At 45.7% G+C, this 27,959-nt stretch overlaps 2 protein-coding genes across 5 annotated transcripts in view; one reads left to right on the top strand and one right to left on the bottom strand.

Moving 5' to 3' along the window:
• The window catches only part of LOC119461277 (hepatocyte growth factor receptor-like), a 61,326-nt gene that overhangs the window by 27,928 nt on the left and 5,439 nt on the right, over positions 1 to 27,959 (bottom strand). For all 4 annotated transcript variants that reach the window (XM_049672230.1, XM_037722518.2, XM_049672232.1 and 1 more), the window contains exons 2-4: positions 10,609 to 11,830; positions 8,941 to 9,120; positions 5,645 to 5,776 (exon numbers count right to left, since the gene is read on the bottom strand). In XM_049672230.1, the coding sequence (XP_049528187.1) occupies positions 5,645 to 5,776; positions 8,941 to 9,120; positions 10,609 to 11,793 (1,497 nt within the window). In that variant the 5' untranslated portion in view covers positions 11,794 to 11,830. The remainder of the gene's footprint in view (positions 1 to 5,644; positions 5,777 to 8,940; positions 9,121 to 10,608; positions 11,831 to 27,959) is intronic.
• LOC119461274 (magnesium transporter NIPA2) overlaps positions 23,491 to 27,959 on the top strand; it is a 44,545-nt gene continuing 40,076 nt past the window's right edge. The window contains exon 1 of the mRNA XM_049672234.1: positions 23,491 to 23,978. The gene's annotated coding sequence lies outside the window, so the exon portion shown is untranslated. The remainder of the gene's footprint in view (positions 23,979 to 27,959) is intronic.

Genomic DNA, 27,959 nt, shown 5'->3' with positions numbered 1-27,959 from the left:
ATGTAGCAAATGTAAATACACACTATGATTTACGCTATACAGGTTTTATTGCGAAATATCGGCATTATCAAGTGGTACACAAAAAAATGCGGAACAAAAGGGAAAATAAAAAGAGGTTCGAGACATTGTAAGCAAATTGCAAGTTTAGTTTTTATAAAACTTTACCATTATTTATTAAATTCGTTTTCAATCTATTTCTTGTAATCGCGTTCAGCTCAGTATGAGAAGCATATAACAAGTTTAGTATTCTCGGCACTTGGTTCTGCAATCGCTTCAAACCGTAATTAGTTCTTGAGAAAGGCAATACCCACTGATTCCGGGTTCTAATTCGTACGACACTACCGTTGATTCCATTAGGTTGCACAAATTTCTTAAAAACGTATTGTTAGACCAAACAAAAATGTTCAATAGGCAACACATTAAGAGCGCGAAATATTTCGCGTGTATGTGCACCAAATGGAGCATTAATAATATGCCGGACGGCTTTCTTTTGTAGTGCTTTTAAACTATGAATGTTTGTTTGCGATGTCGTACCCCACACTAGATTACAGTAATTAACATGTGGAAGGAAGAGACTGTTATATAACAAGAGCTTTATTTTAGAAAGCAGCATGTGTCCTAATCGGCAAATTATACCACACGTTCTTGCCAGGCTAGACATAATACGTTCTACGTGTGCATCCCAAATTAAATGTTTGTCAAAAATCACTCCTAACGCTTTTACATTATCTACTAGTTCTATCCTTTCCACGCCGAGATAAAGAGCAGAGTTACGGATTACGTGCTTTTGTGGTGGTGTAAACAGTATAGCCTTAGTTTTATTCGTATTATTCGCTAAGGAATTTGAGTTACTCCATTTTTGTAATAAGTTTAGAGTCGTGTTTGCTAAAGCTATAAGCTATACAATGTCAAATGAACTAACAAGAAAGGCTAGTATCATCGGCGTAGACAATGAACTGTGCGCATTACTAATATTTGTGATATCGTTAATATAAAGATTAAATAAAATAGGTCCAAGTACACTTACCCTGGGGAGCACCTTGTGTCAATGTTCTTACTGATGAAAATTTCGATCCAATAGCGACGCACTGTTTTCTGTGTTGAAGATATGATCGCAAAAGTTTAAGGGGGATCCCGCGAAAGCCGTAATGTTGTAATTTTGCAAATAGGGTATCGTAGTTAATAGAGTCGAAGGCTTTGGAAAAGTCTATGAAAATGCCTAGTGTTAACAATTTACTCTCGAATTTATTTAGGATTAGTTCTTTTTGCATTAGCAGAGCAAACTCTGTAGACATTCCATGCCGGAAACCAAAGTGCATATCTGATAAGATAGTGTACTTATCACAAAAATGACGTAATTCTCTCGCAAATGATTTTTTCTAGGCCCTTCTAAACCACAGTAAGTACAGATACTGGCCTATGATTTGTTAACTCGTTCTTGTTTCCGGACTTAAATAAAACCATTACTTTTGCGTGCTGCATTTTCTCAGGAAAGACGCCACTGGATAAACAAAGATTAAAAATGTGAGTAGCGCTTGCAACAAAAGGTCAAGCACAAATTTAATGGGCCCAATCTCAAGTCCATTTATATCGCGCGATGTGCTGTTCTTTAACGACGTAAAAGCCGAGTATATATACCTCCTCGGGTGTTGTAGGTTTGAAAAAGCTGTGTGTCTGTTTGGCTCTTTCAGAAAGGAAGTCGCGTTTACATCATGCGTGTTTAAGCGTAATGACGTGAAGTGTTTGTTAAACTCGTCAGCTAATTCTTCACCATTAATTGCTTTATTATCAACTATTAGCCCTAACTCCTGCTGTTTACGAGATTTAGGTAGTATAGTAGTTTGCTTATTTCGCGCCACACGACACCGCTCCGAGTTCCCGCTATTAAAGACGTGTTGAAAATGTTTGTTCTTAGCGTTCCTCAAAATTTATTCACAAAGTCTCGGATATTTTTTAAAAACCGAATCTGATTCCGGAAAGCAAAAAAAAAAAAAAAAGAAACGAAAGTACACGCGCCCGCAAAACAAGAGAACTTTCTTATCCGCGACATTCGTACAAGATTATCGTATATAGGGTGTCCCAGCAAACGTTAGCAAAGCTGTTTAACAAAAAAAAGAAAAGAAAAGATAAAGAAAACACGAGGCAAGATGCGATCCTAAGATCTACAGCGTTCCATCGCCAGACCTCTCAAGACCAAACACCATAAGTTTTATAACTGTATCTTGCACCATGCTTTCTACATCTTTGTTTTCGTTTAAATTAGCTTGGCTAACGTTAGCTAGGACAGGCGGTACTATAGTCTACAGCTTAGACTTCAAAGTTACAATTCCGAGTTAAAGAAAGTGTCAGCCAACAGACATCAGGCAGCTTCGCCGACGCTATCTCCTGCTCTCCTCCTCAGTCGCCACTGCAGAGTGGCCTGTGAACTTCTCGCCTTTTTTTTTTTTTTTCTTTGCACAGTGCGCGCACAATTATGTTCTTCGCATTCGCCCCAGATAAGACCCTTTCGCCATTCACTTTTTCCATGACGTGAGTTTTACTTTTGTTTCTATTCGATTTTTTTTCTCTTTCCTTTCATATATACGTCGCAAGCACCGCAAGGGCTCTATGTCAACGTCAAAAAAGCAGGAGTTCCTGGCGCTTGCAAGATGTCAAGTTGCCCGTCAGTTGTTACACGCAATCACTGTCCAGAGACTCGTTCACGTCGTAGTACTTGCGTGTCGACTGACATCATATATGCGGCAATTTTTATGCGAGTCCTTTTTTTTTTTTTACATCACCGCTGTCACGTTACTCCTGAATGACGGTGCAATGTACTGAAGTTGACCTTAACTATTAGCCCTTGCAATTACGCATTAAACAACTTTTTTTTCTTTCATTCTTATACATCATAGAAAAACGTGGAGTACGCTTAAGCTTCGCCTTTAAGAGTGGAACGCGATAGCGTTATTGGACGCCGTTGACGCCGACACCGACACCGCATTTTCTGTGACATGGGGCTCTATCAAAATTTAGAAAGGCTCGGTTTTCAACATTCCCCTCGATGTTGCCTAGAACCAAAGCACAGCGAAACGCCATCAGAATTGGAGGACGCTTAAGCTTCGCCTTTAAGAGTGACACGCGATAGTATTCAAAGATCTCTGGCTGCATATCAGGCTTTTGTCTCGTATATTCCAATTACAATCCGACGCTATCACGTCTGTAGGTTGTGGCTAAGTCGTACTTTACGATTTTTCTGACGGATTTAACTTTGAGAAATTCAATTTTTGTTCACTAACGCTTTGCGCCACGCGAAGGGCCTGCCCGGACGGGGTGGTTCGGGATGATGTGGTTCGGCATGATTATTTCCGCCAGACGCCGGTGCTTACGCCGACGCCGACACCGGATTTTCTGCGACACGGGGCCCTTAACGCTATCGCGTTAAAAACAGCATTCTATATAATGTAGGAGCATGCAGCGCGAAGCAGACACAACAGGACGACAGGCAGGATCGAGCGATCGTCCCTGTGTGATGTCGTCCTGTTGTTACTATGCTTCGTTCTCTGAACTCTTCCAACACGATAGAATACTGACTAGCCCTATCTGCCGCCATTCTATATCAGTTCTTTTTTTTTCTTTTTCTGTCCCTCACCCATAGAAATGATACAATGATCAACCCGATGTACTTAATAGCAGCGCCAGTATACTTCGGAAAACGCTTGCAAAGTTCGCACAATCCCCAGGATAGACCACTTGAGCAATGATTTCGGCGATACATATCATGGGGAAAAGAAAATCGCAAAAACGAAACGCCCCGCGATGCACACGCACGTGCGTACACGCATGTGCGTACACGCATAAAGAAGGCGACAAAAAGAAGCACCTCTGAGGCAGCGTTGGCGCATTCTTTCATTGAGCTTATTTATCTCCATTGACCAGGACTGATTGCCTCACTAATGCGGCACAGTTATGTAAAAACACGAACGCCGACCACATGAAATATGTAATGAAGAAATGAGACACAACGCTTGTTCCATATGTTGTTGTTGTTGTTGTCTCTTGTCTCTTGTTGTTGGCGTTTCCTTCTTCCTTGTCATCCATTCCTAGGCCCTCGACCCGCAAGTACGCTTCTTTTTCCTCACAAATACTGTGGACATCGCAAATACTATAAAGTGCGAGCATAAAGTACTACAAGGTTGTGAATAACGCTCCATCCGAAACGTATTCTGTTTTTGTGTTTAAGTCCGTATTCACAAGAAGCTCTGTCTCTGGAGTTGTTCGCAAGAGAAAGTTCTAGCCAAACCTGTTGCTGGGCACATTATTAGCGACTGTGGCCGGCCGACCAAACGCAAAGAGCACTTACGAACGTCAATATTTGTGAATTTCGTCCCTGGTATCTTATGTGGTCGATGTCCGTGCTTTTACACAACCGTGCCGTGATCATCCCCGACCAGACGAGCTTTCGTCATACGCTAAGTTTTTCTATTAGTACGCACGCTCATTTTGTGACAAAGGTAGACTTATCGGTATTTTTCCTTCTTCTGTGCAAAGGAAAATAAATTATTATATGGACTCCACAGTCCTGACCATCCGTTAAGGTATCCCGGGTGGTCAAAATTAATCCGTAGTCCTCTCCACCCCCCTTTACTAAAACGTGCCTCATCAGATCGTGATATCGGAACGTACAACCCCAGAATTTTTTTTTCTGCTAGTAGTAGCCATCCGATTATCCGTCAATCCTCCGTTCTTGGCATGCGCCGCGCATGCGTCAACGTCCAGTCACGATTTTTCCTATAAATATGAAACTAAGCGCTTACCTTTTCCGCCCTATGTTGAGTATGTTCTATTTTACTTCACTCTTTTCTCTTTCGTTCTTACTTTATTTGTTTCCTTTATTTCCTCCCTTTTCTTTCTTCCTCAAAATGAAACACAATATGACAATGTTCGCAAGAAGCTGCCCATTGTGTACAGTGTACAATGCAGAAACACAATAACATTCAGTAATAGAAAGACGGAGGCTTACAGGCTACGCGAGTAAAGCGAAAGAGAGATCGAGAGAACAGAGTTTTGTAAGAGAGACAATGCACGCAACTTCAAGTTAGAGCATGTTCATAAACAAAAAAATAAAGAAAAGTAACTAAAAAGACGACACGACAACCGGGCGAACGTGGTTACGTATAATTAAACAAGCAAATCATAATAGAAACGGCCAGCTCGCCGAAGCCCACACGTCGAAAGCAGCGCACCTTTTTCGTCCGCTTAGAAATGCATTGCATCTAATTGGTCGTCCGCCTCGGGAATTACTTCACTGCCATTCTTTAACAAAAGGTCATTTACAAGGATTTGCATTCGCTGGAAGTTGCCGACTGCGAGGTCACCCGCGTTTCTTTCAATCACGGCGTACACCAGACGTAAGTGCCTTTCGTTTATTTTTCGTTCATAAAGAGCATTTATTTCTGTAAGTAAAATTCAAACCCCTCAGCTCTACTATTCTCATGTTTTTTTTTTTCTTTTTAGTAACTTTTCCGACGTGGCTGAAGCAACGATGAAGCACTTCTTAACGCTGGTGCCGGTGTTCAGACTCTCTACTGCGATGCAAACATCACGCTAACATTCACTAAAATATAAATTAGGAAAAGGTAAAGAAACGGCCTGGTGTACTGACCCTGTCGCCCATCAGGAAGTAACCATAGGCTCCATTGCTGTCCACAGCCGTGCTCTTCCCTATAGGAATGCCTTCGCCATTGGAGAGGTCCTTCGAGAAGAGCAACTTCGATGACTCGCCATGCAGTACGTACTGCAAGGAACAGAACGTTAGACGGGTGGCCACGTTAAATGCTAGGCACAGTCAGCGTCACAACTTTACGGACCGCTGGTTTATGAAGATGAGTAGAATATTTCAGCAGCCTGATTTCCTGACTGAGCTTATGTACATGCGAACAACATGGTGTAGTGTACTGTTTCATTGGCTGGTGGTGGCAAACTGCTCGAAAATTCAACGTTTTGTCATATATACTGCGGCCCGTAAACGTTTGACGCCGACTGTACTTTGACGCACAAATAAAGCCAACCCGACAAAATTTTCAGCACGAAGTTGCAATGGAGCACAACAAATTTGCCATTAGTGCATAGTAAACTTCCAAATTATCGCTAAAGTGCGTACATTTTGTGTTCGGCCAGCACAAACTTTTTACGTGAAAGGCATTCATTAGCGTCCGAAGGAGCACGGTTCATAAGGGCGGCGTTTGCAATTAAACTGCAAGAATAAATATACGTATTAACGAACTGGGCCTCTCTAATCGACGGCTTTAAACTTAAGGTCTACATGGTATTTTTCTTTTTTTTTTCGTATTTTCGCTACGTCCCCGTTATCCGTTAGCAAGAGAAAAAAGTTCGTAAGATATACTCGTAAATCAGGTCCCTTATCTAAAGTGCTCCAAGAATTGGCCCGCGATATGATCCCTAGTTAGCAAGTTTATTGTTTTACCGCTCCCGCAATACATTCAATGCCCGCGATGATCGCCATAAAAAGAAATGGTATCTCCGAGACCTCTACGCGGTCACGTTCTGTACTACGGCACAACGTACAACGACATAATTTGAACAAGCTGCCGACGCAGAACAAGAGACAAGGGATGTTTTCGTGGGATTGTAATGAAGCACTGCAAAATATTGTTTTAAAAATTCATTTTAAGAAAGACAAAATTTTTCTAGTATCGTGTGCTGAATGTTGTAACGCCTGCCATCAGATCCCGCTTTTCAATTTGTTTTTCATTTTTCTTTCTTTTCATTTTTTTTTTCGTCGTTGTGCAAGAGCTGTCTTCGAAATCAATACGCGCATCGTGCTTCCTTGCTCAGCTTGAAACTTACACAGTCGGCTGCTGGTAATCAGTCTTCTTACCAGAGAAACTTATGCATTTGACATTGTCCTGCTGCTTGCACATAGGCAGTGAATAACGGAAGACTAATCATCGGAGCGGTATAAGAGCCTTAAATACGCCCAATACTTCCCTTCCAGTATGCTAATGTGTGTGTACTTGTAAGCCCACTTAACTCATTGGCGTGGAGAGTTCCTTTATTGACGGTAACTCTTTGGGATAGCAGTTTCTGAAATATAACACTATAGTGGTGATCTTATAATCATGTAATAAACAGCGCGCTTGAAGCAGCATCGCTGTATAGTGCCTAAGTGCACTGCAGTAAAGCTGCATTCCATCAAGGTAGAAAACTTGGGAGGACTATCCCATAATCGCCAGTATATCAAGTGGACTAAGAAATATAGAAACAAGAGAAAGAAAAGACGCGTAAGAAAAGAAGACCGCACGAATAAAATAAAGTATTTCATGCGTGACCAGCAATTCCAAGCTAAAAGTTGGCAACAAGGCATACGCACAGTCACAGCGCACGGAACACCAGCAGATAAATGTGTGACCTTTTACAATGCGCAAATTACAATCACATCAATAAAAGCAAGTGAACGTCAGTCGACGCACAAAAATAAAGACAGAAATGCATGCACACATACATATTAAGGCATTTATTATGTATATCAGAGCTATGCGCACTGCCTGGTTGCGTCTGCACATGTTCAACGTAACTCGCACATGTCTTTCACGAACACCATTCAGATGCACTGAACCAAGTATATGTGACCTATTAAGTGTTGCAGTGGCACCACATAACCAAGAGAGAATATATAATATATATATATATATATATATATATATATATATATATTGTAGCGAAGAAGAGAGACGCTAGTGGATTCAGCGCTACTAGCTCTAAACGCTGTGGGTCGAGCGCTCTCGCTCAGCAACGGCTCTCGTGATTGGAAGCTGTGACTGCCCTGCCCGTCGACGTTGCGCTGCTCCGAGCTCTTCCAAATAAACACCTTTAGAATAGATAGATAGATAGATAGATAGATAGATAGATAGATAGATAGATAGATAGATAGATAGATAGATAGATAGATAGATAGATAGATAGATAGATAGATAGATAGATAGATAGATAGATAGATAGATAGATAGATAGATAGATAGATAGATAGATAGATAGATAGATAGATAGATAGATAGATAGATAGATAGATAGATAGATAGATAGATAGATAGATAGATAGATAGATAGATAGATAGATAGATAGATAGATAGATAGATAGATAGATAGATAGATAGTCTACAGGACAGCTCATTCAGCATGGGAATGATAGGTAGTATATGGATTTGCCTAAACTTCGTCCGTCCGGCATTTAATGTCTTCATGACTTTGCCATGTGATCACGTTTAAGAAATTACTGCTTTATAAATAATTTAATAAAACATATCCGACGACAGGAATCGAACACAGGACCCCTAGCACAGAAGCCTCATATTGAAACCATTATGCCACTGACGCATGGACAACCGGAACAACTGCAATTAGCAGCGAATACGCGTTCTTGTAGAGTTTTCTTACCTCCTGCTTTAAAAACGCATAAATTGCTTTGAAATTTAGTCAGATTTAGGCCCAGATAAAGCGTAATAAACGGAGCCACAAGAACGTCTGAATCCGCAAGTACCAAGATCAGACAAATCCAGGTATACTACCCATCATTCCCATGGTGACTGAACGATTGCAGCGGCAGAGTTCCGTCTATATAGTTGTAGGAAACTGAATGCACTAATCGGTCTCCAACAACACATGGCGAAAACTGTGCAGTGGATACTATAAAATATATATACACTCGTCAGAGCCCGAGTGAACATCAGGCGCAGATGCTTGCGCACAACGGTCATTTTCTGTCCTGCAATAACGAGCCCTGAAAGCTAACCCATCATAAGGAAGTTACCTTATTCTGCAGTGCTGCAGCCAACAAGCGGGAGCACGTTGTATAGAGCCAAATAAAGTTCTATTCATTCATTCATTTCTTCGCCACTTGTGCACAAGACATCCCAGCTTACTATTTTCTTTGCACATACCTTATATAGGAATCCCAGGTGGTCGCCCACCCATATGACGGTGGTGCTGTTCTGCTGCATAACGGTGACGGCTGTCGCCAGCCTTTTGTCCAAAACGATGGCCGCTCTGCCGATGAGCGGAAGCACGCCTTCGATATAGTTGTTCACACCGGGAGAGCACAGGAAGTCACCGCTTGGCTCCTGGAAGGAGCAAATGCAACGCGATGGTTCAGCTTTGCGCGTTTATATGCTCTTTTGCACCATATGCTAGCACCGGTAGAATGCAATGATTATACACTTTTCTTTTCAACTCCCAGTCAGATTTGGCAGAAACTTGGAGGTTAACATAGAAGCTCGAGAACATTTTAAGGACCGCACAAAGAGCAACGGAACGAAAAAAAATTTAGGCCTAACGTTAAGATACGGGAAGATAGCGGTGTGGATCAGAGAACAAACGGGGGCAGCCGATTTTCTAATTGACATCAAGACAAAAAAATGGAGCTGGGCAGGCCATTTAATGCGTAAGATGGATAACCGGTGAACCATTAGAGTTACGGAATGGATACCAAGAGAAGGGAAGCGTAGTCGAGGACGGCAGAAAACTAGGTGGGGTGATGAAATAGGGAAATTTGCAGGCGCAAGTTGGAATCAATTAGCGCTAGACAGATGTAATTGGAGATCGCAGGGAGAGGCCTTCGTCCTGCAGTGGACATAAAAAATAGGTTGATGATGATATGCTTCTAGTTTGCCTCATGCGTTCATCATAATCATAATCATCGGCAGTCTAATTTATGTCCAGTGCACGACAAAGGCGATCTCCCAGCGATCTCCGCTTTTAGACTTTCTTGCGTCGGCTAACTCCTGGCAATGTTTGCAAATTTCCTAATTTGTAGTCCTCTGCCAACTTCAACTATATGTTTCCCTTGTCACACATTCTGCGCCTCGATCTAATAGAACGCCAGTCATCTTCTCTGCAGATTACATGGCCTGCCAAAATCCATTTCGTCCTCTTAACCTCAATTATAATATCGGTTATACTCGTTTTCTATCGCTAGTCTATACCGACGCCTTCCTGTCGCTTAACGTTATATGTATATTGCTATCATTTATCATCCCGTCGCCCCTTGCGTTGACCTCAGCTTCTTCTCGGCCTTCTCAGTTATTAGTCCTGCCCCATATACTGTAGTGCAGGTGGAATGCAATGACCGCACACTTTTCGTTACAAGGATATCGGTATAAGCTGCCGGTCATGAGTTGGGAGTACCTGCCATATGCGCTCCAACCCATTTTCGTTCGTCTTGGAATTTCCTTCTGCTGATTCATGAGAAGGAAATTCCCATACAAATAGTTACTTATATAAATAAGACCGACCTCAGGCTCGGGATCGCTCACCATTTCGCAAACTGTGTCTACATAAGAGCTTTCTGTGCACGGTCCATATATACATCATGACCAAGTTCTTATATACCAGTTATCGTTTCGGGGCGTTGAAGAGAAATTCTTTCATCACTCCCTATATCCACTTTTTGTTTTCTTTTGCCAGCAGCGCGGGCTTTGGAGCGCAGGATGCGCGCTTTAAATCACATGGCTTCATGTCAGCTCGCACGCGACATATATATGACGCTTTTTAGACGCGACAAGCACTAAGAACCAACCAGTAGCGATTGAGCAATTAAAGGTGTCACTTACGTAGCGCGTGCACTTCAGCTCCGACTGGTCATTGTGGAACAGGCGCGACAGCTTGGCCTTCGCCTTGCCCTCGTTGCAGTTCTCGATGGTCTCGCGGAACGCCTCTTCGACGCGGCCCATGTCGAAGAAGCACAACGCCGAGCCCTGGCTCGGGTCGTTGACGTCCATGCGGCCGCCGAAGGGACTGCCGAAGGCCACGGCGAGTACCTTGGTCTCGTCACCCGTATTCGACATGCCCGAGGGCCCCAGCGACGCGCTGGTGGCGATGGTGTACCGCAGACCGGCGTCCTTCGGACACTCGATGGGCATCTCCATGTAAGTGAGGAAGGTCTCGTCGCTCTCGCACACACGCACCAACCGCGTCTCAAAGGTCTCCAGGGACGTACCCTTGTTCTGCACGGTCACGAAGTAGGCGAATCCGTTGTGGCTGAAACCGTACACGTAGCTGATGCGGTACGACTTCTTCAAGCGATCGATCACGTTCACGAACGACACCGCATTCCGCTTGAGCGCGCGGAGCTTGAACGAATCGGACTTGCCCAGCACCCTGGCGGACACGGCGTACGGGTGGTACTCCAGGGGCCTGCCATCGTATCTGGACCCGACGAACAGCACCGCTTTGTTGTTGCCGCCGCCGAAGAAGGCGGCGGTACTGTCTCTCGAAGCCACGTAGTTGACTACCAGTTTTTTGTCCATGTGCTTGCTGACGTTCAAGTCGCGCAGCGGTTGGTGAAAGGCGCAGATGCCCTGCGACGTGGTCCCGCAGGCCATCACCAGCGAATACGTGCCTAACTGGAGCAGGATTCGGTTGTCGTTGTCTGTGTCGGTCCTGCTGTGGCTGCACTCTAAGGGATCCGGAGGGCACTCCGGGCTGTCACTTTCGGGACCCGTCCTGTAAGTAGCTTCGAGGGAGAAATTGTCCGCGGAGAGCTTGTAAAGAGCGTTTCGTCCGCCAACGATCACTGCGTCGCCATTCCGCTGCGAGGGAAAGTATATCACGTTTTGCACGGGACCCCCTGGGGCCCGGAAGTCTCTGATGTCAGCTGTGCTTCCGGTGTAAGCGCATGCTAACAACGTCACGGCCCGCAGGAGCGACACCGACGACCATCTCGACCTCGTAGGAAGTGCCATCATTGAGCTGGTTCGACGAAGGTCAGAGTGCTTCGCACTGTCCACGAAGGTCATAACCGGCTGTACAAGGGTCCGAAATTGTGGGCCATCCCTGCGAAAGGCAAGAATGAAATTGGCAAAGTGAACACAATTGTGCAAGCCGTTTCCGCTCTTCCCGCTTCCTTATTACAATCGTCTCCACAACGTTCGACATGCATGCGGTCGCACGCCCCATTTTCATGTCTATGCTATCCGGCGTCCACTCACTTGTAATATTCTTTATCACTCACTATTATCCCTCCATTCTCGCTGACTGGCTGGCCTATAACCTAAAAACACTTTAGAAAGTCACACTAATAGAAAATGGGGATGTTGCTGTAAACGTTAATAGAGTGTTTAGAGTCGACGTGCAACGTGGAATGCTGTCGGTGCATTGCATTGGTTGAACACGCTGACGCAGTCTGTACCACTTCAAAAAAAAAGAAAGAAATGATCTTTTCGCAACATCTGTGGTCTCCAAACTTTTGCTCGCGACTGTATGCGCAGACGTCTCCATTCAGTACCCGTTGCGTACATTCGGCAAATGACAAAGAACGACGACTACCTTTTTAAGAAGGCAATAAAAATGTCTGTGGAATCAAGATGATGCAAAAAACAACTTATGAGCTCAAAGTCAAGAAGTTTGAAAAAGCTTGATTAAGTAACAGGACAAAAAGAAAATAACGCATATGCAGATCCAACGTACATATTGGAATCTATGTGAAGCGAAGCTTTCGTGAAGCGGTTAAGTAAATACTATAAAACTAAATGCGACGCGTACACTCGTCTTTATTGTCATTCTACGTACGCGACTCGACAATATTTATGCACCGCACAGGTCGCAACTTTAATGTCAAGCAATATTCACGTTCATGTTCACTACACCGTTTCACCAGCTATGCGGAAGTATAAAGTGGAGTTCACACGATGGCACACAGTGAAACGTCGCCGCAGTGACGTCACGAGTCGACGCAGTGACGTCACGAGGACGAAGCCAATTTGTTAAATGTCTGTCGAGGTAAGAATGCCGAGGAGAGGCGTAAGAGAGCGTACGACGCGAAAGACAGTGGCAAAGTCGATAATTCGTCGCGAGTGTCATTCCGGTGTCATTGGCCTATTGGAAACCGGCACGCCATAATCGGCAAGACTGCAGCAAGAGCAGCAGCCGCAATCGGCAAACTCTGGAAGGGTTCGCGGAAGAAGCTTCGCTTTGAAATGCGTCTTCCACGTGAGAGCGTCCTTGCGGAAAATGGGACGCAGCTGCTGCTGCAAGATCTGTCCTCGGTGGAGACAACTGGCCACGCAGGAAAGAAGCAGCTCCGAACCGCGCCCCGCAACCACGATCAGAACACGTGCGCGAAACGCGCTTCGCGCCAAAGGAAACACCGCGCGCGGCATCTGGGCGCTCCGCTATGCCGCCGGAGGCCCACATTTCGACGCCGACGCCCCGTACGGTTCCGGCCGGGGTCATCGACTCGCGCTCAAGTGCAGCGGGAAAGCAACAAGTTGCACAAGCTGGCAGCACGCTTTCTCCTTCTCCTCCTCCTTCTCCTTTATTTGTGGGACCCCGATAGTGAGGCCGACCTGGACGCTCGCCTATACGCTGCCTCCTGCGCTATTCAGCGTGTGTTTGGCTAACGTCACGTCCTGAGGGCGCATCAAGTTCGCTGCAGTGACGACGCCTCGCTCACTTGTTTCGTATATTTTCGTTGCGCAGTTTGTTAACCTGAAGTTCCACCAACCAGATTATAGGTTGAACACTTAGCATTAGTCAATCCCCCGTTTAACGAAGTCGACGGGACTCGAGAAATAATTTCGTTAAATCGAGAACTTCGTTAAATCTGAATCACTTCAAACGCTCATGCGACTGATACTATTCTACACAGTCAAGAGCAAAAGAGATGTCATTTTTGCGTGCGTATAAGCACTTGTGGTAGGCATCGAGCCCACTTGGAGAGCGTCGTGTGCGTGTTTCTTCATAGGAGCGGCAAACCTTATAACAGGTCAATGGTGTCCGTAGCCAGAACTGAAGCATTGCGTATCCAAACATTAGCCATATTATTCCCGAAGGCTTCGTTAAATCGGGTGAGACATTGAATTTCCTTCGTTGTTTTGAGTAATGGAAAACATTACGCCTTATGAATATGTGTCTGGGAGCCTTCATTAAATCGAATTACCATAGATCGAAGGCTGACTGTACTGCAGTGTAAAGTCAGCCCCCCCCCCCACTCCTCCCCTCACAGGAAAGTGTACTGTCAGCAAATTTGCATGGAGCCAGGTTTGGCAGTGTACTGCACGCAACACGTCATCGAGCGCTGTTTTTGAATGCAGATAACTTATAGGGCGCAACCACTTGGACCCCATCGCAGAGCCAAAAAGGATCCAGCTGGAGGGAAGAAGAAGAGGGTGTGGGGTGGAGGGTCGTGGGGGTGAGTGGTTCGCTCTTATGTTTGCAACAAAGCAGAGAAGGCAGAACGAGAGATGTGCATTTTATAGCCGAGCCGCCTATGAGCCTGCTATGCGTTAATTCGGACAGCATTGCCGCACAAAGCTAGGGGATTCTATAGACGTTTGGCAAGAGCTATCGCTTCACCGATGATTGATGCATGCTGTCACTGTTTTCGGGGGCTCAGGCCGTTTTGTTCCGTCCGACGGGGCCTCTCCCTTCTTTCAGCAGCGAAGTGATTCGGCGCTTATTGCGGGATCAAAAGGACGCCTGTTCACTGCGTGTTTCTTCTGTTTTGATCGTTTCAATTTCACTCGCCGTATCATAGAACGTACAGCCTCCCACATTTTTTTTATCCATATCGCGCGAGAACACTATAATATGGTCGTACGTCGTCCTGAAGGGAACATCGCATTAGACGACTCTTGCACAGGAGAGTGCTTAGTGCACTTGAGAGTACTTCTGCCGGTATCGCTGGTTATCGCCGCTTGCAAGATTTGCAGAGATTTGCAGAGCTGGCTGATGTTCGTGCTCTCACAGTTCTTCATTTATGCCTCACATTGGCCGGTGATATCGTTTACCACACATCAGAGGTCACGAACACTCTACATTAGGATAAGGACTTGGGGGAGTTCGTCGAAGTTAATGACGTTAAAACAGGGCAAAGAGTCAGAATGTGGAGAAGGGGTGGGGGGGGGGAGAGAGAGAGAGAGAGAGAGAGAGAAATGGATGTACGGTTAGAAGAGCGGCCTCAAAGATCGCAACGGCGCACATTTGCGCCGGTGCTACCTCGGAGGACGCGTGAGAGGACAGAAGTACGAACACATTCGCTGTATTTGTTCATTCCTGTAGCCGTTTACGTTAACCGCACGCTTATTTTCTTCCCGCATTTAGGTGCTTTCTGTTGTTTTACATCATAAATACGTGTACACAAGCAGCTCAGTGATTGTACTGTGTTGCCAAGATATACGCGCGTGATGAGGCAGGTCAATGCATCGACCTGCTTTCCTTTTAATGAGTGCACAAGGTAGTCTGTTGTGGCCGTCGGAAGTGATAATTTGTGGGCGGCAAACAGCGGTAACGAAAGGTTTATAAAACTCGTGAAGAGGAAATACTTTTCTACGACGCAGAGATGACACCCATACCGATAATTCCCATACATTAGGTTAGCAGGCGATATTCGATTCGCTGCTGCTTCGCCATAACCGCGCCAATCGACGTGCTTGAAATAATACCGTCTTTACACGCTGCCTCCGAAAGGCACAACAGTCGGGAGGAGGCGCGTTTTAAATATCATTTGCCTTTCCTCTGCTTGCTCTCTCTCTCTCTCTTGCACGATACACAATGAGTCAAGGGCCGATACAGGCTTCTGAAGTTCTATATTGCTCTTCGGTTGAATCAAATGAACTCTGTATGCTATACCAACACTGTCTTTCTTTCGTGAAAAAAAAAGGGGGAACAATAAATTAGCCGAGCTTATTTTTTTTAATGCGCTTCGCATTTTTGGGGGGAATCTTCACCCACTTTGCGTTATGTTTGTCCGTATGGATGATGATGATGATGATGATGATGATGATGATGATGATGATGATGATGATGATGATGATGATGATGATGATGATTACCTAACCTCTTTCAAATGCCCGGTGCACCAACTTGTCTACTAGAGTGAGCCACTATAGGTATGTGCTGACTGCTTTCTTGCCAGGCTAACAACAGGGGTCACTGGGTTATGTGCCCGAATACACAACTTGCTTGTGTATTCGGTGACGCTCAGTGACCCAAGTCGATAACTTGGGTCACTGGGTCTGTATGTATATAGAACAATTAAAGATGGCGCATCAAGCCCTTTAATGAACATTCTACACTTGTGCGTATCCCAACTCCGTCTCATTGCTGTCATCGTCATAATCATCACAATAATAATCATGAAATATAACACTCATTCATTACCATTTACACAGCCATCACAGGAAAAATTGCTAATCTCTCAGCGTCGCCACTTATCTCCAAATTATGCTTGCGTGACCATTTCTTATTTTTTTCCAGACTGCCTAGTGTCCACAAGGGAAGTCGCCTATTTCTCTCCGACACTTTTTTCTTGAGAATTCAGCACCCGACCGCAAGCTATAATGACGCTCTATTAATAACTATAAATCCCAACCGTTGGTTCTTCTAAATTAATTATTCACAGAAATTGCTCTTCGGTTCCACGTACATTAAAGTAGTGCCTCGAAATAAGTGCAACGCTTTCGCCTTCTGAACAAATATTTGCTGACTAACTCTTACACTGAAGAACAGGGGCCAGATTCACGAAGCTTTTCTTTCGCAAGTTCGCTTTGCCATTAGCTGGCCGCATTCGCTTATCATATGTCTGGCAACCGGATTGGCCAAAATTCTTTCTTACGAAAAATTCTATAGCAAGAAGTTTTAGTGCATTCGTGCCCAGGGTCGAGTTCGCAATGCTTTTTTTATTCTTAACTGCTGTTTGCTATTGGCTGACGCAATTCGCTAATAACACGTCCGACATCACAAAGAGCTAGCATGCACTGTTACAAATAGCACTAGCGTAAAAATCGTTTGGTCAAAACGTAACGTCAAAACATACTATACTTCGCACAGTTTGCATATCAGGACCTGTATTCACAAAAACAGCTCTTACGTTAGAATTGTGAGAGAAAATTTCAGCCAATCCTGATTATGAACGTATCATTAACTAAGGCGGCGGGAAAATGGCAAATGACAGCTAAAAACTAAAATATTCATGAATTCGGCCCCAAGTTTATTGCTACTATATACACCTGAACAGCTGGATGGCAGGATCTGCTTCAAGTGTGATTTATACGCCGACAGGTTCGAAAGACCCCGACTATACGCCCCGTATCTTTCCTCTATCGAGCCACGACGTGATTTCACTGGCACCACCCGGAAGTAGCTTGGGCGCTGGAGGCCGTGAATTGCATTTCTATGCAGTCCCACGGGCTTAATTCACGAAGCTTTTTTACTCATAAGCGTTATTTGCTATTGGCTGTCCGTCGGCGCTGATAATATGTGCAGCATCACAATTGGCCAAAACTTTGTCTGCCGTACAATTCTAGCGCAAGAGCTCTATGGGAACGCAAGCCCATGGACCATCAGCGTAATAACTTATTCACGTAATTACAAAAGAAAGTGTCGGAGCCAGACAACTGTACCGGCTGCTCCTTGTCGCGTATAAACAAACTGAATTGACATAAACGATGCTATATAGTTTCACTATTTATAAGTAGTCCAAACAAAACTTCCCGACAGCATTGAACCGGCTGGATACTAGACCATTTTCGGAAATAAGATCCTTGGACCGTGGTCGTACGCGTCAATGATACAAAAACGCACAAAAGCGTTGTTGAAGTATATCTCAAGTCGACAGATCTTGGCTGCGTGTAGACTCGGTGCAACTTTACAAATGTGCAAGAAACGGTGCTCTATCTCTTCTCCCTCTCTTCTTTCATATACCCCCTTCCCCCAGTGCAGGGTAGCAAACCGGTCGTGCGTCTGGTTAACCTCTCTGCCTTTCTTCTCTTCTATTTTTCTCTTTCATTCTACACACACACACACACACACACACACACACACACACACACACATATATATATATATATATATATATATATATATATATATATATATATATAAAGCGCACTAAAATTCCGGGGGCACCTCAATAACGGCAACCTTGGTAACGTGGTTCTCACGCGTATAGGGCGTATAGGGCGGCATACCGCGGTCGTAGCGGTGGTACACAATGTAAACAACTGGACGAACTATATGACTCCAACTAAGAAGACTAGAATGAGGCAACATTTACCGATGTATTACGGCTTCACTCCTACAAGGAAAAGCATGTCAACGTGCTATATCACGCTGGAATGACACGCGAGCATGCGAGAACAATGCCGGATTCGCAAAAACGTTTGCATACATTCGCAAGCAGTGTGTGCACACTTGTCACTTATGTGGTTCATTCGCCGACGCTGTATAGTTTTGGGAAAGAGCGCCATTAGCGCCCGGTTATGTCATTATCACACATCGGCATTCCCAGTAGTGAACCGTATATAAGTGCTGTTCTACTACATATCTTCCCATTCGCCTAATATACCGGCGTCGCAACACACATATGTTATCGTAATCACCTGTCTAGCAAGCACTCGCCCTATCGTTCGTTCCCGGTGATGTTCAGAGGCTACCGTGATAACGTGCTCGGTAAGTAGTTATATCTTTGTTTTTATAAGGGATTTGTGCGTTTATCTACACCTTCTGTTATCTCTATTTTTTTCTTTTCATTATGTGTGCATTCGTTTTCCAAGATTAATTTCATACCAGGACATAAAATGTGCACGTAAAAACAAAAAACAAAAAAAAAAAAAAAAAAAAAAAAAAAGCTCTCGTAAGTTCCAAATGTCTCACCCAAACAAACACCGAGTGAGAGGGGGAAGGGGCGACGACAGCAAGGGCACACACCACCGGATTTCTCTGAACCTTGCTAGCGCCACTTGGGCTTAATCACTCTAATGCTGCCACCTCACCTAGCGGCCAGAGCTAGTGAAAGTGAGGCATCTTCAATACACTACATGAGAGCTCGCTTCGTACCTTCGCTTTTTAATCGCTTGATAGCTTCTTTTGTGTACTACCTAATGTGCTTTCTGCCTATAACAAGAGCAGCTTTTATATCGTCTTTTTTTACACCACGAATCACAGGCGTGTGGCGTTTAGTGATACCAATCCGTTTCGGCATAGTAGCTTAGAAGGCGTGGTGACACATTGAAATCTTCGTATAGCGAAAAGCGTCTTTCAAAGCTGGAAAAATGGCGCGCATAATCATACTGCCCACGCGTTTCGAAACGCTTTTTTCCACCTCTCAGTGGTAGAAAACAAACACGAAGCGGTCCCCGAACACCTCTCTCTCCTCTTTCTTGTTCTTTCCCACCAAAATTCCAGGAATACCACTAGCGCTAGTACCCGCTTGCCCTAGTCGAGCATGACGTCATCGCAGGAGACCCGATTTGTTCGTTGACCTCACTACCGGCGGCGCCACCAAGTTGGGGTTGCACCGGTTGCACTTTTTAGCAGCCATCCTTTCTCGGCGATGACTGGACACTCAGCGATGACCAATCGAGGGTGCGCACCGGTAAGAAAAAGGGTGGACGCCGAAGATGACGTCATGTCCTAAGAATGAATCGTGCGTGATGCTTCTGAATGAGGTAGGACGGAGAAGTGGGGGGGGGGGGCACGCCAGCCGCCTTTTAACTGCAAGCGCCGCTGCCCTTCCTGTCCTCGCTTGCGCGCGTGAAGAAAACATAGTGAAAAACCGGTTTTTTGCTTGCTTCGCGACGTGCGCCTAACAGCAAAACAACGATACAGCGCGACGGAACGTGCAACTGGCGTCTGGATCGTCAGACGGTCAGGTTCCGAAGTCTCGCGCGAATGAGCGGTTTGATGGATGTCGTGATTGGCGAGGGCCAGAGTGCCGGCCAATCGCCAGCTGATTCGTACCGCGAAACAAGGTGCCAATTTACAAAACTTTTTGTTTGTAAGTGTTATTTGCCATTTTCTGGCCGCCTATACGCGAATAATATGTTCAGCATCAGCATTGGCTGGAATTTTCACTAACGTAAGAGGTATTTGAGAACACGAACCCAGTTTTTTTTTTTTTTTTTTTTTTTTTTTATAAAAAGAGGTTTAGACGTAAGTGTTTGCAAACGTCTTGTAAACCTACAATGCCTTCGTATAGATTTCAAAATCACTTTTGCCTACACCTAATCATAGACATCCTGTGCTCACTTCGTTAATATAAATAGTAATAAATGCTAATATAAGTGTACCGCTTACGGCTACCGCCCCGGCCCCCCACTAGCTTTGCGAGCTCTGGCGGCGAGTCGGTGCTATTTGCGTGCGAATGTATGGAGATGCTGTATGGAGACGAATGTATGGAGACGCAAAGAGGCAGCCTTTACTTACGCTTTCCGTGGAAGCATAGTCCACTGCTTGTCTATTCATAGTCTACGTACGGTATAAGCAATCCACAGAAATCGACGGAAGACAGCATATATTCATACCGTAAACAAACGTCTACAGACTTTCAGCACACGGCCTGCGCTGACGTCATCGCACACCGCCATGTTGCTGAAGAGACGCGGTGCGATTCAGAGCACGATCCGGCAAGCGACTAATCGCGTACCAACAACCGCATTCAACAAGTTTCCAGCAAGTTGCGTCACTTTCCATCACGTATCAACAGGTTGCAAATAAATGCGTTCTATTGCATGCACGCGCCACATCGTGTCGTGACACGTGTTCGGCTTATGCGAAGGCATTCAATGTGGTGGAGGAGCGGTGGAGCTCCAATATGGCGTACGTGACGTCACGTGCAAAGTGTCTATAGATTGGCTTAGCTGAATCGTTGCAAGGGCAGCGAACACTGGCCTTCCTTCACCACGTGTTAATTCAGACACCTGCTGCACCGTTTTAGCAAGGCAACGCGTAGACGCGCCTTCCCTTTCGCTCCAACGGTCGAAAGACCTCCGAAAGCCGTTGGCGCCGTCGCTACTCTTGCGTGCCACGCGCTTCAAGGGCGGCACACTCGGCTGCGCGTTCCGTTCGCTGCGACGTGCGGCGGCGGCAACAGGCTGAGCGGAAGCCGGGGCAAAGTCAGCGGAACCTCGCGATACAGCGTCCGGCCGGAAGCGGATCCCACGCTGACGCTTGTATCTGCCGCACGCAACAGCGATGGAGCGGAGAATTTCGTGACCAACGTACTATACAGCTCCCGGCTGTGCCGACGGCCTCGTGATCTGCGAGCTCGCCGATAAGGGAAAGATGTTTGCGCGAAAGCAAACGAAAAAGAACCGGCACGCGGTATACGGCTGGCCCAGATAAACTGCCGGAAGGGAACGATGCATGCAATTCGCCAGAGAGGAAGATGGCAGCCACGCACGCCGGGGTCTGTTTCTTTTCTTTTCTTTTTTTTTTTTCGTTGCTTGAGACGACTGCAACCGCCGCGTCCGACTGAACACTTTCGGGGATAAGGCCAACACCACTTAAATAGCACAAGGCCTACGCACTTTGATCATGACGTCATGCTACTTGGCCCGACTGCCATAAAATCTAACGGGGATGCGCCCGCGTAAGCAACAGTGATTTTAACGTGATAGCGTTAAGGGCCCCGTGTCGCAGAAAATCCGGCGTCCGTGGCAGAAAAAAATCATCCCCAACCACCCCGACCGCGCAGGCGCTCTGCGTGGCGCAAGGTGTTAGCGAAAGAGAAAATCATCCCGAACCACCCCGACCGCGAAGGCCAATCCATGTGGTGCAGGATTTTGGTGAACAAAAATTGAATTTCTCACAGTGAAATTCGTCAGAAAAACGGCAAAGTACGACTTAACCACTTCCTACAGACATGGTGGCGTCGGATTGTAATTTGAATTTGTACGCGAACGCATAATTCTGTTACGAGGAAACTCAAACACAAACCCCTTTTCCAGCATTTCTACCACACCAAGGAGCGCTCGGGTAATTTACTTGAGAAAATGCTATCCAGATGGCGGTCGCATCCTGGGCAGGTCAAATTGGGACTTCGCCTGCCTAATGCGTTTAGGACACGCGCGTGCGTCGGGGCAATAGCAAACAATTAACAAAATAATTTAAAAATGTGCTAGGGCCTTCACATTTTAATATAAGACGACTTATATTGCCCCTGCAAAAACGTCTTTCTAGCAATGCATTTCTCTTTAAAAGTGAAGTCGACTTTAAGGGGATCGGTGTAAGCTTGGTCTTTGTAAGCTGGCTTTCCCACGTTCTGTGTAGCGATAAAGCCCACTGAAACAAATATGCGATGCGAACGGGGCCAGATAACGCTATCGCGTTCCACTCTTAAAGGCGAAGCTTAAGCGTCCTTCAATTTTTGATGTCACCGCTTTCGTCACCGCTTTCGTCACGCCAGCCTTGGCAATGGAAATTGCGGACAAGGTAGCATGACGTCATAGATCAGAGTGCGTAGGCCTGTGCTTCTAGGTGGTGTTGATAATGCTCTCAGCGCGTGTCAGTTGGCTAAGCCAATGGAAGTGGATGTGGAGAAAGAAGTTAACCGCATATCTCATCGGTCATTTTACCCTCGCTTATATAGTTCTCGATGTAGTGAAGTGATGCCCGTCGTTCGAGTGCTGCGTCACGCTGGATGTGACGTCAAGCGAGAACATCCAACGTGTCCGAAATAGCACAAGGCTGGGGACGTATTCTGCAACGATCCACTTCGTGATACTATCGCCTTGGCCATCAGGCGTACGCTTTTTGGCTGGTTGAGCAAAATTGCATGAGCTGATTGGCTGGTTGAACAATACGTCATCCGATTTCGCTCAACCGCTCAACCATTTGCTCAGCCAAATCAGCGCGCGCCTGACGGCGATACTGTCGCCGAGGAGACACTGTCGACTAAAGTGATCGTCGCATAATACGTCTCCTGGTGCACTTCGATCCTGCTACCTTGCCCGATTGCCATAGAATCTAATGGGGACACTCCCGAGTAAGCCGCGGTGATCTTTACGTTACCGCTTTCGTCATAAAGCAGAGTGCACAGGCCTGCTATATATATATATATATAGCAGGCGTTGGAATATCGCGCTTATTTGAGATGAGGTTCGACGTCAACACGAGACCGATGAAGCACGACGACTTGGTGAAAGGCTCCGAATAAATTTTACCTCACAGTTGTCTTTCAAAGCGCATGCCTCAATCTCTACAAAGCTGATCGATTACAAAAAGCTATAGGCGCCTGGCGTGCCCGTGAGGACGTATTACTAAGACCGCTGTATGCATCCGTGCACGTTATACAAAAACAATTATTTCGTAAGCGCTTATCGATAAGTAACTTGTTACCAATATAGTTGTATGCTGGTAATCCATTCTTATACCGTCGCGGTAACTCAGTGGATATAACGTAGCGCTGCTGGGTACGAGGTCGCGAGTTCGATACCCGAAGCCTTCCCCAACGGAGTTTCTCATAGCCCTGTTTGCAGCTTCGGGTCGCTAACACCCCACAATTTTAATTTTTAATGCATTCTTAAACAAACTTACGAATTTCGTGACACATCGAGTCGTCGACGTTACCGAAACGCCAGTGCATTCGTTGACTGGAACTATACACTGTATATTTACTTCCATTGAACTAATCTATCGCGCTTGCGTTCACCTTTCCATCCGCAGCATCAATTTGAGATCGGAAACCAACGTAATCCCATCTTTTTCGTATCGATGTCATGCCATAAAATATTAGCTGGAAGGTTGCCATATACATTTAGCATGTGGTATACATCACTAGGGCGTTCTTGCAGGCTAGTTGGTTCATACATGAAGGAAGGTTAAAGCTGCGCGAAAAAACGTAGACAAGCGGAAGGAACACACAATACATCGCGAGCGCAGTTGTGTATTGTGTGTTACTTCCGCTTGTCCTCGGTTTCTTTTTTTTTTATTATTATTTTGGCAAGTTTTAACCTTCTTTCAGGTATGCATCGTGCACCACGAGTAGCTATGCAGCTACTCGTAAGCCATTTCCTTTTCTCCTAACGCAGTGACGGAGCGGTTGTCAGTGTCTGCCATCACCGAGCTTGCAAGTAGAATCGTGGCCCTTCAAGGCTGGTCATGAAGTTCGCTGCTGTTGTGATTGGCCGTTAGCGATGGCCTCCATTAAGGGTGCACAGGCATGCATGAGTCAAGCAACAACGTCTGGACGGATAATGGGACAGTGAGTATCGTGTGATCATAAACATGAAACCATTCAGTCCAGGTGTCGGAAGACATGACTGGCGAAAAAAAGAAACCTTGCACTACGAATTTCCTTTGCTTTTTTCTCAACTTTACCCGTTTCCGCTGGGTCACTGAGTACGTTGCAGTACAGGGCGCAGCCCCAAAATAGGCCGGTAGGGCGAACTGCATAAGAAAAGCTTTCTTGGGACATTAGATGTCCCAAGTGCTTTTTGATTTGTGTCAATAAAGCACACCACATACAGGACAACCCAAGAATAATACTGTGACATTAAAAAAGATGGAACAAAGTTGAGCGCGTGCTGAAGGAACCGGAAGTGCTAAAGGCAAAGGCGGAAGTGCTAAAGGCGACCGGCTGAACAGTAAAAAAAAGAGAGAGAAAACTAAGGAATTAATTAAATTCTGGGGTTTTACGGTGCCAAAACCATTATTTGATTATGAGGCACGCCGTAGTGGGGGACTCCACGCAGGTTAATTTTGACCACTGGGTTTCTTTAACGTGCGCCTAATGCACGGTACACGTTTTTTTTTCCCCCCCATTTCACCCCCATCGAAATGCTGCCGCCGTGGCCGGGATTCGATCCTGCGCCTTCTGACTTAGTAGCCAGCGACATAGCCAACGCCACAACGGCGGATTAAGGAATTGTGTCTATTTCACACATGTCCATCCTTCATGACGGACGCTGTTTTCTTATTATAGTCATTTCACTTTACCGTCGTTTCTTTTTTTTTTTCTTTAGATGCTCTGACTAATTGCTTGATTTATTGCAGCGCACTAACTGCATGAGATCGGTAAAGCGATCGACCTGCTGGCAAAGAATGAGGTCATTGGCATTATTCGCGTCTGGGCTATCCGATTCAAGAAAGGAAAGAGAACTCGAGGTAAACAGCGTGTATCAAGGAGGGGAAAAAACCGGTGTTTCGGTACGGAAGGCAATGAAGTGGTGACTCAGGCAGGGCAACTGCGGTACAAGTGCTGCCCTGAAGCCTCACAACAACTCGAAGTCCGCCAACCCTGCGGGTGTTCGCCTTCCCGAACGGCGACCGAGAAGATTAAAGAGGAAGGCTTCCGGACTCGATGTCTCTTCCCACGAAAGAAACCATCGCTACGAACGCAAAAAGAGAACTACAAGCAGGTTCGTCTCTTACCCTTACTATAGAGTGGGCTGCCCTTACCTTAGCCGGACGCTTCGCGCCGGCAAGTCGTGACGCCTTCCGTGCGCGTCATGCCCCGAAGAAAGTAGACCTCCGTCATTAGTGCGAGCCAGAAGCACGAAAACTTCAGCTACCTTCTTTCTTTCTTTCTTCTTCTTTCTTTCTTTCTTTCTTTCTTTCTTTCTTTCTTTCTTTCTTTCTTTGTCAAGCGATGGGAAAAGAATCGCGATGACCGCCAAGAAGGTTCCGGCGATTATCTCAGCCCTTGAACAGTACGCATCTGCGACTGTAACGCATTCGCGACGCGAATTATCGTGCCCAAACCAACGAGATTTCCTGTGTTTTCTTTCATCCAACAAACGGATCGAGTAAAGGCTGTGGAGTGTGTGCTCCGAGAGATTTTTTTTTCCCCTTCGTTTTTCTTTCGTCAAACAAGCGTATAGTAGAAGCGCGGTCGCTGCGTATGTCGTCATAAACAATGGCATTGTTTCGTTTTACGGGCCCAATCAAGGTGACGCGCAGCGTGACGACGTTGGGTTGGGAAACGTGAATAACGAGCTCTTGCGTGCGATGCTCTCGGCGGTGTCAGGGTCGTGCTTCTAAATACCCTATGCGAATGTGCTTTCCATCTACGCTCGTATAAGTCACACGTTGGCTCCTCCGAAGCGCGCACAACGTCGATAAGAAAAGACGTGGACGGGAACCCTCAGCGCTTTTTGTGAGAGCCTTGACGCCTTCGAGAAGACGATATGGGTCAGTCCTGTATCAGCTGCAGGGCAGAGTCCCCCTTTTCGATCCGATAAACCAAATACCCCCCTTGTTGTTGAAGGAGTCTCACACCGAGCTAGAAGATAAGACGGGAGATCCGCCTCGCTGCGACTGTTGAGTGGCCGCCGCAAGATCCCTATTATATATCCCAATTCCTATTATATATCCCTATCCAAGATCCATATTATATATATATATATATATATATATATAAAGGTGCTGATTGGAAATGCTGCTCTTCGGTTTTGCTCCTACAGTGCGTGCCCTTATTTTGGTGTTTTGGAAAACTGTCTTATAGTCCGTTTTGTTGTCTATAGGGAACGCGACAGGCAGCAGGCACCCCACGTTGATTCGCCAATCGCTGCGTTTTGAGGTTCGGAAACGTGTGGTCTATGAGGAGTGTGGCTTGAAGAGCTATATGGCTTGCCCAAGCCAGTCTAGCCGCCCTATCAAAGCTACAACGAATTACATGTACAACCAAGCCTCCAGGGAGAAAAATCATCTGCTCCATTTTGGAGCACCCCTGACAGTTCACGCACGATGAGGAGAGGGAACTGGTTGCTATAAATGGTAGACGCGCCTTTTCCCTCCGCGGCTGCCTTTTTTCGTCAGTCTAGACGAAAAACGACAGTATACCAATGGTCATACCAAACTTCAAGGCTTCATCCAGTGCATGTTTGCACAGCTGAGGCCTCGTGGCCTGGGCAACGGCATACGTATACACATACGACGACGGCGCAGCAGAAATTCGAGGGAATATATGCACTTGCTGATTCATATTTTCTTGACATTTCTCTCTTTCTTTCTTTCTTGCGCTGCAGCGTTCCTTTTTGATCTAGTACTACGTGTTGTTGTGCTAGTTTATGCACGTCGAACAATAATGAATTTAGTTCCAAAATCACGATCACAGAGATGAGAGAACATAAACCGCTCGTCTAGTCTTTACGTCCTCTCCTCTCTGTGATTATGTTTTGGCGCTAAATTCAATAATGTTCCTTTCTGACAGCGACAAATTCCTACATGGCCTTAGCCAGTTGTTAAAAAAAAGAATTTGATGCAAGTACACGCATTACGTTCGAGCCAAGCGGTCGCGCTGTTAACGTTTGCGTGAAGCTCCAAATACTTGTACCCGCCGTGGTGGCTTATCGGCTACAGCGTTGCGCTTCTAAGCCCGAGGTCGCGGGATCAAATCCCAGCCGCGGCAGCCGCATTTCGATGAGGGCGAGATGCAAAAACCCCTGTGTCCCGTGCAGTGGGGGCACGTTAAAGATCCCCTGGTGGTCAAAATTAATCCGGAGTCCCCCACTACGGCGTGCCTCATAATCAAATCGTGGTTATGGCACGTAAAACCCCAGAATTCATTCATTCATTACAAATGCCTGCGTACTATTTAGGAGTATGCACAATGTTTTCTCCGTGACGCAGACTAGAATCAAACAACTTCCACCAAGCAATGACCCTTTCGCTTACAGCACTTTCCAGAGATTTAAATTATAATGAACACTCAATACTTGTGCTATAGGAAAAGCAGAGTTTCATCTTTGTGAACAGGTAACTGGTCGACCGACGCCGGTGTCTCAGCTGCGCAGGGGACACTGATGCTGTGCTCTGACTTTTCTTTGTAGATTTTTTAACTTGTTTTTTTTTTCTTTCTTACAGTCCTTCTTCGCACCTCCATTTCCACATATTCTTCACCCCAAAAGTGTCTCATTCATCCCACCATTTATGCTAGCAGTATAAGCTCGAAGATAATTAAGTTTTCTTTTTTTTTTCTCTCTCTCTCTGTCCGATACCTCTGTGGCACCCGCTAGTCCACATTCTTTTTTATTAGTCTTACATAACGTGTCACGCACTCACACACGCACACACAGTCTCCGCTATAAAAGTTTCCACATTGATGTTACAAATGAGCACTGGTATGTACAATTAGGGAGGATTACTTTAATGAGAAGCCGGAAATACTATAACCTGTATAATGACCTGTCATGCTAATCCCATGTGTTGAGTGAGAAAATATCCTACGTGTACATAACGATCA

This window comes from Dermacentor silvarum, chromosome 8 (assembly GCF_013339745.2).
Source record: "Dermacentor silvarum isolate Dsil-2018 chromosome 8, BIME_Dsil_1.4, whole genome shotgun sequence".
NCBI lineage: Eukaryota > Metazoa > Arthropoda > Arachnida > Ixodida > Ixodidae > Dermacentor > Dermacentor silvarum.
The sequence above is the reverse complement of the archived record's forward strand: the minus strand, read 5'-3'. Positions and strand labels throughout refer to the sequence as shown.